Source organism: Dipodomys spectabilis, unplaced genomic scaffold (assembly GCF_019054845.1).
Source record: "Dipodomys spectabilis isolate Male_0828 unplaced genomic scaffold, ASM1905484v1 ptg000126l, whole genome shotgun sequence".
Taxonomy (NCBI): Eukaryota; Metazoa; Chordata; class Mammalia; order Rodentia; family Heteromyidae; genus Dipodomys; species Dipodomys spectabilis.
The window spans coordinates 3,413,874-3,428,742 of NW_024870803.1; the positions used below are offsets into that span (position 1 = coordinate 3,413,874).

Consider the following 14,869-nt stretch of genomic DNA (forward strand, 5'->3'; position numbering starts at 1 on the left):
CTGAGGCAGAGTTCCTCCATTCCTAGATTCTTCAGAGACTTTATCATAAAAGGATATTGGATTTAATCATAAGCTTTTATTGCACCATTTAAGATGATTGTGTGATTTTTTTGTACTGCATTCCATTTATGTCCTGTATTACATTTATTGATTTATGTATGTTGAACAATTCTTATATCCCAGAATGAAATCAACTTAATCATAAGTATGTGAACTTTTTAAGGTGTGCTAGATTCACTTTGAAAGAATTTTATTGAGAATTTTTGCATGTATGTTTATCAAAGAGATTTATCTCTAGTTCTCTGATTTTGTTTGTCTGGTTTGTCTTTGATTTGGAAAACAATGTAATACTGGCTTCAGAGAAGGAGTTCAGTGGTGTTCCTTCTTCTTCTATTCCATGGAAAATGTTCAGAGTATTAAAGGTCTGATAGAATTCAGCAATGAATTCACTGGTTCTGGGCTTTCCTTTGTTGGGAGATACTATTGTTTCACTACTCATTATAGATTAGTTTCATTGGCGTATACCATCTTAAATAAATTTTGAAGGAACAAATACATCTAGAAATGCATCCAGGCCTTTTTCTGTTTTCCAGCTTAACTGAATATAGGTTTTCAAAACATTTTCATAAAACCCTCTGGCATCCATTGGTATTTGTTGTGATAGACTCTTTTCATTTCTAATTTTATTCATTTCTGTCATTTCTTTCCTCCTTTTCTCAGATTTGCTGGGGGTTTGTAGATCTTATTGTCATTTCAAAGAACCGAGTATTTGCTTCATTGATACTTTGTATAGATTTTAGTGTCCATTTTATGTATTTCTTTATTATTTTTCCTATCTGCTAATTTGAGATTTGGCTCGTCATTTTTCTAGCAGCATCGCTAGGCCTTTTATGAGACCCGGGTTTTCTTTCTTTCCCCTCAATTACGAAGGACAGCTTGCTTTTCTGGATATACAAATCTAGGTTGATGATTTTAGCCTTGCATATGATTCTGCCATTTTTACCAAGCATGAGACCCTGCAGCAGGGTCCTGGCTCCATCCTAGGCCTGTCCCTGGCATCCCAGCCCCTCTCCATGTGGTGACTTCTTCTGCTGTGACCTGCAGCCCTGTTCACACCACTGCCGCTTGCTGGAGATGCCTCCATTCTGTCTGCCTCCGTTCTTCACTCATTCGTTTTGTAAAACTAAGTTATGACTGTCTCCCCACAAAGAGGTCAGAGCAGGAGAACTGGATGAGGCCACATTTATATAGCACTTTTCTGTAGCCAGTCAGATGATCCTGGATATCCTACTACACAGTGTTGGGTTGATGTGAAAGCAGCAACTCCAGGATGAGCCACCTCTCAGGCAGAACTTTCACCGGCAAGCCCTTGTCTTCAACCAGAAACACCCTTGCTCAATTACAGTTTCTCCTTTCAAGGGTCTAAATTCCTTTCTCTACAGAAACAGACATAACTATGGCAACTGATTTATTTTCATTTATTTTCTTAAATAAGAAATCTTTTTTACTTTCCCCATTAATACTTGTAAATTATTTCCTCATAGCATGAGATGCTATGGCATATCAAAAACTATAACTATTGTCCGAGCATTTTCCATGATGGTAGACTTTCAGAATTGGGACTAACCCTAGTGCATCAGTGAGAGCTCCAGAGCACAGTAACACACGTACATAGAGACGCAGAGGAGATTCATTCGAGACACTGAGGCACTCCACCATGGAGGTGGGAAGTCTCCATCTGCCATCTCAAGCTGGTGATGTAGCAAAGTGTGATTGCAATTCAGTCTGAGTATGAAGGTCTGAGAAACAGTGGTACCTGGGTTGTGTGGAAACTGAGTGAGTTCCAAACTCAGAAGGCAGGAACCGGGGCTCCAAGGTCTCAGGGCAAGAGCAGACAAAGAGCGCAGCTGAGAGAGAAGGAACGCTTCCCCTTCCCTCCATCTTCAGTCTAGTCAAGCCTGCCCTCCATGCCTGTGATAGCTACCCACCTTCATGAAGGCAGATCTTCTGTTTTTAGCCTATTAACCCAGATGCTAATTAATCTCTTTTGGAAACACCCTCACCAGACTCAGCCAGAAATAACGCTTTACTAACTATCTGGGCATCCCGTGGGCCAATCAAGTTGATGAATATCTTTTCCTTAAAATTTTTTCTTTAAAATATCCTGCGTAAGTACTCTGTCATGTTTTCAACCCCCATCATGTGCTCATAAGGCATTTCTTCTGTTTTCCTGTTGGTTTCAACCCACCTTGCAGAATAATACACAAGCACGCTGCTAAGTACACCTTTTCCCACATGGAGGCAAGGTTTGCCATTTCTTAGCCTGCCCTCACCCAGAAAAACCCCTTCACCCCATCCTACACCACAATGCTGAGCAAAAGAAGAAATAGCTTGGTGGTTTCTTAGATAGGCTTGGCATACGATTTCTTTATTAGAAACTCAACAGATGATGTGATCCATAGGTCTTATCTTAAAGCAACAGGTTTTCAGAATAATTTCATTACCATAGTTAATATTATAAATGACTACACCTAATACTGTAGAATTATTCTATTGAAAAGACCACAGTGGACCATTTTTTTAGCTGATAGGGAGCATGTATAGATGTGTACCTGTTTCAGTATGGGCTGGGGTATATATTATTTATTAATTGTTTCATTGTACAGTTGGAGAAAGACAATGCAAACACCTAGGGAAGTGAGGATTCGTTAGAGTGGGAACGTGGTGGCAGCAAGGTTGCCACAGCCCACTCCCCAGAGCTTTCCAGAAAAGAACCCCCTCCCCAACTCTAGTGCAGGATCTCACTACAAGAGTGACATGGCCCCTTGGAGGGAAAAGGGCGGGTCCTAAGCCCCAGAAAATGCTGCAGCAGCAGCAGCAGCAGCAGCATATGCCGTAGAACTCTCTCCATTCTCATCTGGCCCAGGGCCCAAAAAACAGCACAGTGAATACGCAAGGACCTGCCGTCACCAGCGCTCCTGCTCTGGCCCTACAAAATCAAGGGCGGGGACGTGCTGGGCACATCTCTAACGACTAGACATGGCGTGACATCCTACGGCCCTGGACAGGCTGGGTCATCATGGAGAGGCCTAACAAGGCAGTCCCCGTGCTGCCGTGGGGCCCCAGGCCGCAGCTATAGACCCTCTGAAGGTCTGGTGTCTTTGTGGTAGTTCAGACACGTATTTCCGGTCCGCATTTGTGTCCTCCCCCGTATCAACCCTGGTCACTGATAGGCATAACTATGTAAAAGGCGTGTTACTGTACAGAATGAGAATGACATCTCTGTGATTAATTCTCCTTTTGAACAGCTGGCTGTCCCAACTCCTTGATTAAAGAGCTCCATCACTTCAGGATTCTGGGAGAAGAGCAGGTGAGTCAGCCTCTCAGAGGCCACATCGTGGTGCTATGAAAGACAGACGCTAATGAGACAGTGTGGGCTCTCCCTGGGGAGGCCGAGTGCGGCTCCTGACCCACGGCGCCCTGAAAGGGGGACGGAAACCTTGCTGGAGATCCGTGTGAGGACACTGTTTTCCTCTTCTATCCATCAGACCTGACAGGCTATTAATTGGTACATCTGCTCTCTGCCAGAGCATTTCATCTCAACACGCAGGCAGTAAGCAGGCGCTGTGTGGTGGCAGAGGAGAAAACAAATAAATGCAGACGAGGTATGTGTGCGGGACAGTCACAGCACCCCAGACGGGGGTCTGGAGACGGCAGGTCTCAGTACTGTGTGCGCTATCTGCGTCTTACAGCAGGCGCTTTCTATGTGGAGGCCACCCTGTGACACAAAGGATAGCCCAGTTGAGCCGGGCGGCATGGCTCACACCTGTCTGTAATCCTAGCTACTCAGGAGGCTGAGATCTGAGGATTGTGGTTCAAAGCCAGCCCAGGCAGGAAAATCCCTGAGATTCTTATCTCCAATAAACCATCAGAAAACTGGAAGTGGTGCTGTGGCTCAAGTGGTACAGCTTGAACTGAAGAGCTGAGGGACAGTGCCCAGGCTCAGAGTTCAAACCCCACAACCAAAAAGAAAAGAATAGCCCCATTGAAGTGCAGACTATTTAAATATATTCAGTGTGTGTGTATGTGTATGTATATGTATATATATGTGAATATATACTATATACACACATATATGTATGTATATACACAAATATGTGTATATGTATGTGTATATGGGGTATAATGTAGGGTCTATGTGTTGTGGGGGTTTGGGGTTATGTGTGTGTATGTGCTCATATGTATAGTGTTGACTACTTAAAGATATAATTGGCCTTCCATATCCATGGGTGCTGCCTTTATAGATTCAACCAACACAGAAAATACTTAGAAAAAATCAATGGAAAATAATATGACAATAAAAAAAGCCATCCAAATGTAAAAAAAAATATAAAACAAAAAATGCATTCATCCAAGTGTAAAAAAATGCTACATAATATTTAGCATTTACAGTGTATTAGGCAATGGTAATCTAGAGCAATTTAATGTATATAGGAGTATTATATGGATTAGATGAAAATAGTATGGCATTTTATATGAAGGGTTTGGCCATCTTAGATTATCTTTGTCAACTCTGACCAAACAATATGCAAATAGAGCCTATGAGGTTTTGGTTTCTGTGGTTTTGTTTGTTTTGGGTGTGTAGTGAAGTTTGACTGCCCAGGTCTAATAAGAGATCAAAACCAGGGAGTACTAGTTAGGGCATATATGAAACTGGAATAATTTTAATGTCCTTGAATTAACAAATTGTTTTTTGCCTCCTCCATTTGTTGATACAGTAAGCTTCTAGAATACCACCCATACAAATACAAGTAAAACCATGTAAAACTTTCCCAGCACATCTTATTCAGGAAAACATGTGTCTTTGTCATTTTTCAGTGATAACTGAAGAGGCTTCCCAAAGCCAGGATCTCTGTCATCCTGACATTTCTGTTCAGATAATGGAGCCTTTCTTCTAACTTGTACCAATATTTGCAAATTGTTCGTTACTTGTTTTAGAATAACTGGATAATTTGTAGGGAAAAGGCCAATTGTAATCATCTCCTAACATTTGCATAAAAGTCAGGCCACTCTGCATTCTCTTGGAAACTTAATAGAGCCGTAATCGAAATATTACCTTATTTATGCAACATGGTGTATCACAGCAATATTGACCTCTGTTCCTCTTGTCTGTCCTTTATTGAGTACCTTCTATCTGCTGTTTATCAGTCATGTTTACAGAAATAGAATGGCATAAAAGTGATCGTCACTCACATTCTGCTTAGGGGAAGCTATGTTACATTCTGTAGACATGTTCAGTACCTATATGCCGGTAGATGGTGTTCACTGGTAGGGAGGAACATAAAACCAAACGGAGGAATAGGAATGCTGAGAGGGAAGGCATCTTGTCATATGAAGTGATCAAGGAAATCTCACCAAGCTGACATGACCAGAGTGAAGACTGAAATGTGTCAGGGAACCGTGTGGGAGGGAGAGGTCCATGGAGGACAAAGAAAGCCGGGGGGCTCCGTACAGTGCGCGGTGCAGCTGCGGGAGGAGGCCAAGCACCCTGCAGAAGAAGAGGGTGGAGAGCTGCAGAGGCTGGGCTGGGATGAGATGGGTGCTTGTCAGACTTCCATTGTTTGGACCAAGTAAGTCCCTGAGACAAACAATTTAAAAGGAGAGAAGATTTATTTTGGCTCAAGAATTTCGGAGGTTGGGGGCCAAGGTCAGCTGGCTCCATGGCTTTGGGCCTATGGTAAAGCTGAAGAAGACGGAAGATGTGGTGGACCCACGGTTCTCCTGTCATGGAGGTAGGGAAGCAGAGAGAGAGAGACCGAGAGACAGAGACAGAGACAGAGAGAGCAAGGCCGCGCTGCCCCGCTCCCTCTTCCTGGTGCTTTGTTTCCTCCCTGGCGCCCAGCCTGCTTTGTTGTGCTTGCTCTCATTCAGGGTGGGTCTTCCTTCATCTGCTGCCAGTCATCTCTGGAAATACATTCATAGACACCTCCAGAAGTGTCTTCACCAATCTGCTACGTGTTTCCCAAGCCAACCAAGTTACTGATCAAGATGAATAATCCAAGGTGGGAAGAAATTTGGGCAGCTGTTATGAACGAGAAGCCAAAGGAAGTAAACCTAGAAGTGGCCATCCGTGTCCCAGATTCATCCATCGGGATGAGGATGAGACAGGAGCCCTGGAGCTGACAGCCTGGAGGTCAGGGTGACCTTCGCCATGGGGAGACTGGTGAGGATGGGGGGAAGGAGGGGAGGAGCAGATATACATAGCCACACACACCACACGTGCAGTCAGCTTCTACTTCCGTCCATGCAACAGGACACCAGGCCATCGCTAAGAGGGAAGATGGAGCGCATGGCTCTTCTGGAGGAAGGACAGGATCCTAAGCGTGTCACTCGGGAGCATGGAGACGGGATAAGCTTGGGCAGTGGGTGGATTTGTAGAGCGGTCAGTGTGTCCGTGTGGGCAGACAGCATGGGGCGTTAGGATAACCAGCACCGGCTTCCGCCATCCATGGCTGCAAAGCTGGGATGGAGGAAAGCAAGGACGGCTGGATCCCAGAGAAGTAACAGCCCAGTGGTGGGCGCCATACGCCCAGAGGAAACCGGGCTCAGACACAGCCCTGGACAATGCGGCCGGACACTTGAACCTGAAGGCCCAAAAGCCTTCCCATGATGGCCCCACGATGGGCAGCAAGGCAGTCAGGCAAGGCAGGAATGCTGTGGATGGAGCAGAGCGGAGAGCGAGCGAGGAGAGTCGGGCATGGCCCACGTCACCAGGGAGACAACGACAGGGAGACCGAGGCTGAAATGCTGGACAGGGGGAGCATCGCCAGCCTGGGACCTCAGAGCTGGAGGCAGGGGAAGATGTCCTGCTGCTTGGAGCCACAGAGGGGACCCAGGTGAAAGCCCCAGAACATGGAGACCCCACCCCGACACTCCCGGGAAGATGGGAGCCATGGTGAGGGAGGGGGGCCACCCCAGAGAGACAGCCTGGGCCAGAGAATGCGTCGATGACTGATGATTTGTATGTCTTGGTGATGGGAGACAGGGCCAGGGCTGGGCTGGGGCTCTGGAAAGAAAGCAGGGCACCCCAGCCCTTCCTGGAGCTTGGGGGGGAGGACGTAGGAGCGGAGAGGGCACAGCCTGCAGGACATACCCAACCAAGCTCTGGCAGATTCTCCAGGAACTTCCATGGCTGGATGAAATGACACTTTTATATCAATGTGTGTTTCAGTATCCTCGGACAAAACATTTTTTGCCCCAGTAACTTGTTTTCCTTTTTTCCTTTTGTATAGCAGGAGAATTGGACTCAGCCATGTCTTCGAATTTTCATAAATAAGGTTGCAAAGGGAGTGTCATACTAAAATGACTCTAATTTTTAATACCGTTTGCACTCCTCCAATGCATCGAAGTAGGAGCAGCATAATACACATTAAACTAAGCACGATGTTCACTTAGAATGTGAATTGCTAAAACCTACAGGTACTGGTTAATTGCTGAATTTATTGCTGATAGCAGAGATGTGTGCCAGCTATTTAGTTTCTTTGAGTGTGATTCCTTTCTGTTTTCATTGACCTTTAATAGGTGTTTTGATTTTTTTTGAGATCTGGATTACAAATGACTCACTAAATGCTATAAGCCATTATCTTTTGAAATAAAACTTAAACTCTTTGGAATTTAAATAATATATTTACTTTAGCTTTGGGGCCCTTCTCTGATTTGCATTGATAATTCATAGTCATCAAGTCCCTTTGGCTCTGCAGCCTAATTTTTCCAGCAAGGAAACAATTGTAGATAGGTAAAATCTTTCCAAAGTCCAAGGTGAGCCCTAAAGAAAACAAGTCACGTGAGAAACCTGGAGATCACACAAGGACTGGAGACCTTAGGAAGAGCAGAATTATGCAACTGAAGACAGGAGGCCTTTATAGAGCCCGCAGCAGGGAGAGGAGGGGATGTGGTCTGACTCCGGGAAGGCGGACATGTTTTCATGGCCAAGACTTCTCTGCATAAGCGAGAGCTCAGAGGGGAGAAGACCACTGAGAGATATTCACTGAATAAATAGAAATACTGTCAGGACTTTGTTCCTCAAAGAAATACCAAGTATGCTGTCCACAGGATGGGGGAGGGGAGGCTTCATTTTGTGCCTGAAGAACAAACATGTAACAAAGCCATGAGGTGCTGTAAGTACCCTTCTGAAATCATGATCCGGAAACGAGGCATTTTGTCCAGCAGCAGTCTGTGGAAGAAGACGGAAGAAACGTTACAGAGCCCGGGTTGTACCAGAGTGGACAGGTGAAGAGGGCTGTGGAGAGGCAATAATATGGGTTCAGGAATCTGTGTTGGACCAGGAAGTTAGTTCCCCTTGAAGAGGGCCCACAGCCAAGGAGAAAGGTTGGATTGATTGATTAGACATCTTTGTAAACTTGAAGAACTAAGTGATAGGCATATTCTGACAAGAGATCTGGAAAGGCAGGAGGTGGTGGTTGGAAAAAGACATAGGTGGAGTTGGGATGTCAGCACAATTTCTTGGGACAATAGGCTTTGAGGGTGACCGTGACAAAAGAGTAAGAAAAAATCACCAGGGAGCCAGGTGTGGTGGTGAGCAGTTTTAACCCTAGCTACTCAGGAAGCAGAGGCAGGGGTCATGGTCCAGAGCCGGGCAAGGCACACACACAAACTCTACCTGAGAAACAGAAAATCCAAAGCCAAACCAACAAAACACCAAAGCAAAAGAGCCAAAGTACCCAGTGATAGAGCACTTGCATAACAAACTGGGGTTCTGAGTTCAAACCTTAGTACCACCAAAGAAGAAAGAGGAGGAGGAGAAGGAGGAGGAGGAGGAAGAGGAGGAGGAGGAAAAGAAGGAAGGAGGAGGAAGGAAGGAAGGAAAGGAGGGAGGGAGGGAAGGAGGGAGGGAGGGTCAGTCACTGAGGATGAGCAGTTAAATGTGAACAACCAGGTAGGAGAGTGGTTTATTCACACAGGGAGTTAAGTCACACTTAGGCCAGAAAGATGGCAGGATCAAAAGCAACACGTACAGCTCTGGTCTGCAGAAGCTCATTCTCTAAGACTGAGAGGCTGGCAATGCCCCTCCTCCCCCACTGCAGGCTGAGATGCAAAGTTCTGCATCACGTCATCTGTCATCTGAAATGCCGGAAACGTGTGTCATCCGTCACACTGTGGAACGCAGTCTTTTGCTCTAATTATTTTTATATTTGATTTGTTTCCTCCATGCCTCTAATTTCCTACGTGGTGAACGAGGCCCAGCCCGTTCTCAGGCCCGCTCACTGGTCAGCAGCTGGCAGGTGCAGAGCGCCAAGGCAGGTGCTGGCAGTGACAGAGATTTGCGCGCAGTGCGTCTGGAGCGGCCGTGGAGGCCGCGCTGACTCTCGGGCTGTCTGCCTGCAAATGGATGAAGGTTACTGATAATCTGAAGAGTACTTTTTTTTTAAGTTCTAATACCTATAATCACGCCTGTCATCCTAGCTACTCAGGAGGCTGAGGTCGGAGGATGGTGGTTTGAAGCCAGCACCAGGAGAAAAGTCCATGAGACTCTTTATCGCCACTTCATCACCAAAAAGCTAGACATAGAGCTGTCGAGTGCCAGCCTTGAGCAAAAAAATATGCTCAGGGTCAGGGTTCAGACCTTGAGTTCAAGCCCAGAATCAGCACAAAAACAAGAAGCAGCAGCACCAAAGGACCCTCCCCCACAGAACACAAACGCTGCATTCCCTGCACAGCAGGAGGAAATATTTTCATCCTGAGTTATAGCTCCTCTGAAATGGTGGTCGTGTTTTTATAACCCAAAGAGGAGCTGTCACAATAAGCTGTGTCTCACTGCTGTCTGATGGTGACTGGCCAAAATGAGCTGAGGAGTGTTCAGGGGGTTTGTCGCTGTTTCTTCTTAAAGAGGCCAAAAAAGACTGAAGTGGAGTGGGCAGGGGTAGAAGGCTGTCAGACTCTGCATCCGGTCCCCGCAGTGGGGAGCTGAGCACAGTGGCGCTCCTGTGTGTGTACTGGGCCTCACCCTGGCAGGGCTGCGGCTCCTGGCTCCTGGCAGCCATCCCTGCAGAGAACTGAGCTCTGAGCAGCCCTCTGTGCTCCAGGGGGGACAGGGAGAGGGGGAGAGGCTGGGCCAGCCTTCACAGAAGCTGCAATTATGGAGGAGCTGCAGAGGAGGCCCAAGAGCTGTACCTGAGTGCCCCCAAAAGGACACTCAGGAGAATACCCCAAAATGACAAAAGCAACCTCACTCCCCGCTCTGCAGAACTTGACAGGGGCCAGGGAGCCGGTGAGGTGTGTATACTTGGTGATGCGTCCCCACAGAAGGCTGGCCAGTGTGCTCAGGTGGTTTCCCTGTGCTTCCGGTCTTCTGCAGTGTAACGTGTTACCTTTCTTCTTGCTTTCCCCTGGAAGCATGGGAGTGCAGCAGCATGGTGAGACCACCTGCCACCACCTCAGAAAGACGGGGGGGGGGGGGGTGCCGTGTGCACTCCCCCACCCCACTCCACCCCCAGCCAGGCCCCTCCACTCACTACCAGTCCTTGAGGGGACCCAGCCTGGAGCCCAAGGGCACAGGACAGGGACTGCACAGTCTCCTGGGAACTTGAACTTGTGACCCTAGCCTCATTATGGAACAATTTGCTGCCCAGTCTGTGCCTTCTAACTACCTGCAGGCCCACAAAATACAACGTCGACTTTATTACATTCTCCCCAGACTCATTATTTCGATTTTAAAACAGGAATTTATTGAAACCTCTATGAATCTTGTACTTTCAAGTGAATATGCCCTCTTGTTAAGAGAATCTACAAGCATATGCACATAAAGACTGAATAACTTAACTCCACAAATAAATAAAATATAAAGCATAGCGCGAGTGGGGATTTTTACCTAGGCCGGATGCCGTAGCAGGATGTTTTTTCATGATCATCTGAGGCAATGTAAGAGGAAATTTATATTGTTTACCTTAGGTGCAGAGTCCTATGCTTTGCTCACATTAGCATTTATTTTCAAAACTGTTTGCAAACATTATATAACAAACTCTAAAAACTATGTTAGTTATCTGTGAATCTACTTTATGAAAACATGTCTAGAAATTTGTGACTTAGATTTAACCAGATCTTAAATAGCATGGTTCCACAGGTAAATATTAGCTTATGAGAGAAAGAGAGAGAGAGAGAAAGAGAGAGAGAGAGAGAGAAACTAAAAGACTGAGATTCACTTACCCACTAGGCATTCCAAAGACAATACATAAGTATTTTTCATTAATTTCCTGCTTTTGAAGTCACTTGAGAATAGACATTGACATAAATCTAGTCCAGGTAACCAGTTAATCATGTACTTCTAAATTAATTATTTCATCTATTTTTTATTTATTTATTTTTGTGTCAGTACTGTGACCCCGCCTTAAGTTCTCAAGGTTTTGCTTGGCTTTCTTATTCAAAGCTGGTGCTCAACCACTTCAGCCAGATCTTCAATTCTGGCTTTTTGTTGGTTGGTTGGACATAAATGTATCACAGACTTTTCTGCCCTGTGCTGATTTTGAACCTCGGTCTTCAGAACTCATCCTTCTGAGTAGCCAGGATTATATGCACAAGGCACCAACACCTGCCCTAAATTAATTCTTTTATAAGGCAATACTTAATGTTGATAAATAAAATAGCTGCTGGACAATCAGACAAGATGCAAACATAAAGGGGATCCAAATAGGGAAAGAAGAAGTAAAACTCTCCCTCTTGGCAGATGACATGATCTTGTATTTAAAGAATCCCACAGATTCCACTCCCAAATTACTCAAGCTGATTCAAAACTTTGGCGAAGCAGCAGGGTATAAAATTAACCCTCAAAAATCAATGGCTTTTCTGTATGCCAACAATGAGAAAAGTGTGGCTGAAATTAGGAAAGCAACTCCATTTGTAATAGCCCCACAAAAAATAAAATACCTAGGAATTAACTTAACCAAAGAAGTGAAGGACCTCTATGACGAAAACTTTAAAAACTTGAAAAAGGAAATCAAAACAGAACTTAGAAAGTGGCAAAAACTCCCATGCTCCTGGATTGGAAAGATCAACATCGTGAAAATGGCCATACTTCCCAAAGCTATCTACAAATTCAATGCAATACCTATCAAAATTCCAACCTCATTCTTCAAGGAAATAGAAGAGGCAATCCAAAAATTCATATGGAACAATAAAAGACCCCAAATAGCAAAAACGATCCTCAACAGAAAGAACAGTGCTGGAGGAATACCAATACTGAATTTCAAACTCTACAATAAAGCCATAGTAATCAAAACAGCTTGGTACTGGCACAAGAACAGACCTCAGGACCAATGGAATAGAATTGAAAACCCAGAAATGGACCTACAGACCTATAGTCATCTAATTTTCGATAAGGGAGCTAAAAAAATAGAATGGAAGAAAGACAGCCTCTTCAGTAAATGGTGCTGGCAAAATTGGTTAACTACTTGTAGAAAACTAAAGCTAGATCCTTATATATCACCCTGCACCAGAATCAACTCCAAATGGATCAAAGACCTCGGAGTCAAAGCAGATACTCTGAAAACATTATAGGATGGAATAGGAGAAACCCTAGGTCTCCTTGGCTCAGGCCGAAATTTTCTTAATAGAGACCCAGAAACACAACAAATCAAAGAAAGGTTGGACAAATGGGATTGCATGAAATTGCAGAGCTTCTGCATGGCAAAGGACATAGCCAGCAAAATCAATAGAAAGCCCACAGACTGGGAGAAGATCTTCACTTGCCATACAATGGACAAGGGTCTCACATCTAAAATATACCTGGAACTCAAAAAATTAAATCCCCCAACAACAACTCTTCAAAGAAACAACTGCCCAATAAATAAGTGGGCTAAAGACTTAAAGAGAAACTTCTCTGAAGAGGAAAGAAGGATGGCCAATAGACACATGAAGAAATGCTCAACTTCCCTAGCCATAAAAGAAATGCAAATCAAAACAACATTGAGATACCACCTCACCCCAGTTAGAATGGCTAAAATCAAGAACACTAATAACAACAGATGCTGGAGGGGATGTGGACAGAAGGGAACCTAACTTCATTGTTGGTGGGAGTATAAACTAGTTCGACCACTTTGGAAAGCAGTATGGAAGTTCCTCAAAAGACTCCACATAGAGCTCCCCTATGACCCAGCAATCCCACTTTTGGGCATTTACCCAAATGTTCACAAACAAGACCACACTAAAGCTACCAGCATGACTATGTTTATTGCAGCATTATGTACTATAGCTAAGCTATGGAACCAACCCAGATGCCCCTCAGTAGATAAATGGATCAAGAAAATATGGTATATATACACAATGGAATTCTATGCCTCCATCAGGCATAGAATGGCATTGCCCCATTTGTTAGGAAATGGAAAGGCTTGGAAAAAATTATATTAAGTGAAGTAAGCCAGGCCCAAAGAAACATAGGTCCCATGGTTTCCCTTATTTGCAATATATAGTATATGTCTGAGTCAAGCAGAAAAGGTTAGATAAGTTGATGTTAGGGAAATGAACCCTAAGATATGTATTCAAATATTTTTTTCTTTCAAGTGAATGTTTCTAACACATTTATAAGATGCTTTCTTTGTTGCTTTGTATGATCCTCCCCCATGGTATAATCCCTGCTTTCACTGTATTTGATTTCGGTATAATTTGTGGAGGGGAAGGGGAAAAACAAATCGTTCAAATAGGGATACAGGTGGACCCATTGCAACAATGAGATGTACAAATCGTTATGTTGAAAATGAACTTTACAACTTTGGTGGGGGGAAGATTGGGTGGTGGGGGGCGGGAGAAGGATGGGAAGGGATGGGAAGGGGAAACAAATGAGGAGGCTACAATGCTTGATAAGAAATGTACTCATTATCTTGCCCATGTAATTGTAACCCCTCTGTACAGTATTTGATACAGTAGTATCAAAGGAACTGGACAGCAATTAAGAGTCCATGTATCAACTTCCTTATCATTATTTTGCATATTTTATACTGATAGCTATAGATAAGCTACTCACTGCTGACCTGTCAGCCATAAAGAACGTAGTGGTGTGTTTGCAATAAAGTTGTGTTTTCTGTGCCAGCGACAAGGTAAAAAGAGTCTAAGGATATGTGGGTCATGTCTTAAAAGAAGCTAAATCAGGCTCTTCACTAATGACATACATAATTACTTGTCCAAATCCTTTCCTTAGAGCATTAAGCTTTCTACTGATGCTAGGCCATTACTGGTTCTAGGTCAAAAGTTTTCCTTTTAAATTTGACAGTGTTAAGCATAGTTCAGATATGTACTTTTTAATCATTTGTAAATCACTAGACATATTAAAGTATTTGTCTTCCCTCAGAAAAGGAAGTATATGCTCAACTGCTCTTTGTTTCATCATAAGTAGACTATAATCTCCATTATTCATAAAATTTAGCTATAAATCGTAAGAAATTGTTTTACATGAACAACTTAGATCACTATGAATACACTCAGCAATAAATTCAAATTTATTTGATGTGTTGAATTTAAAGCCCTTTGTACAACTATATAAAGATAATTCCAAAAAAAAGATGGATAATTTAGTTAAATTTGGAACTTTCCTAGCAAATCTAAATTAGAAATACTGTTTTTAACAATAAAAGAAAGCAAAATAAAATAAAAGGTGAATTTCTAATTTCCATAGCTATTGTGTATAGGCTAACTTCCTCCTACATGGAAGCCATTGTTCCATTATCATTGCAAAGAAACAATTCTATCTAAGAAAGTTAAATAGGTGATCGTGATGGAGAAAACAGGTATATACTTAAGAGTACTTTGGGGTTTTCTTGTTTTCTTTTGTTTGCAGTGCTGGGGATAGAAGCCAGGGTCCAGA

The 14,869-nt window shown here is 43.9% G+C and overlaps 1 protein-coding gene across 1 annotated transcript in view; it reads left to right on the forward strand.

Moving 5' to 3' along the window:
• The window catches only part of Prkn (parkin RBR E3 ubiquitin protein ligase), a 992,623-nt gene that overhangs the window by 836,653 nt on the left and 141,101 nt on the right, over window positions 1-14,869 (forward strand). Inside the window, exon 8 of the mRNA XM_042689760.1 lies at window positions 3,309-3,370. Within this exon, the coding sequence (XP_042545694.1) occupies window positions 3,309-3,370 (62 nt within the window). The remainder of the gene's footprint in view (window positions 1-3,308; window positions 3,371-14,869) is intronic.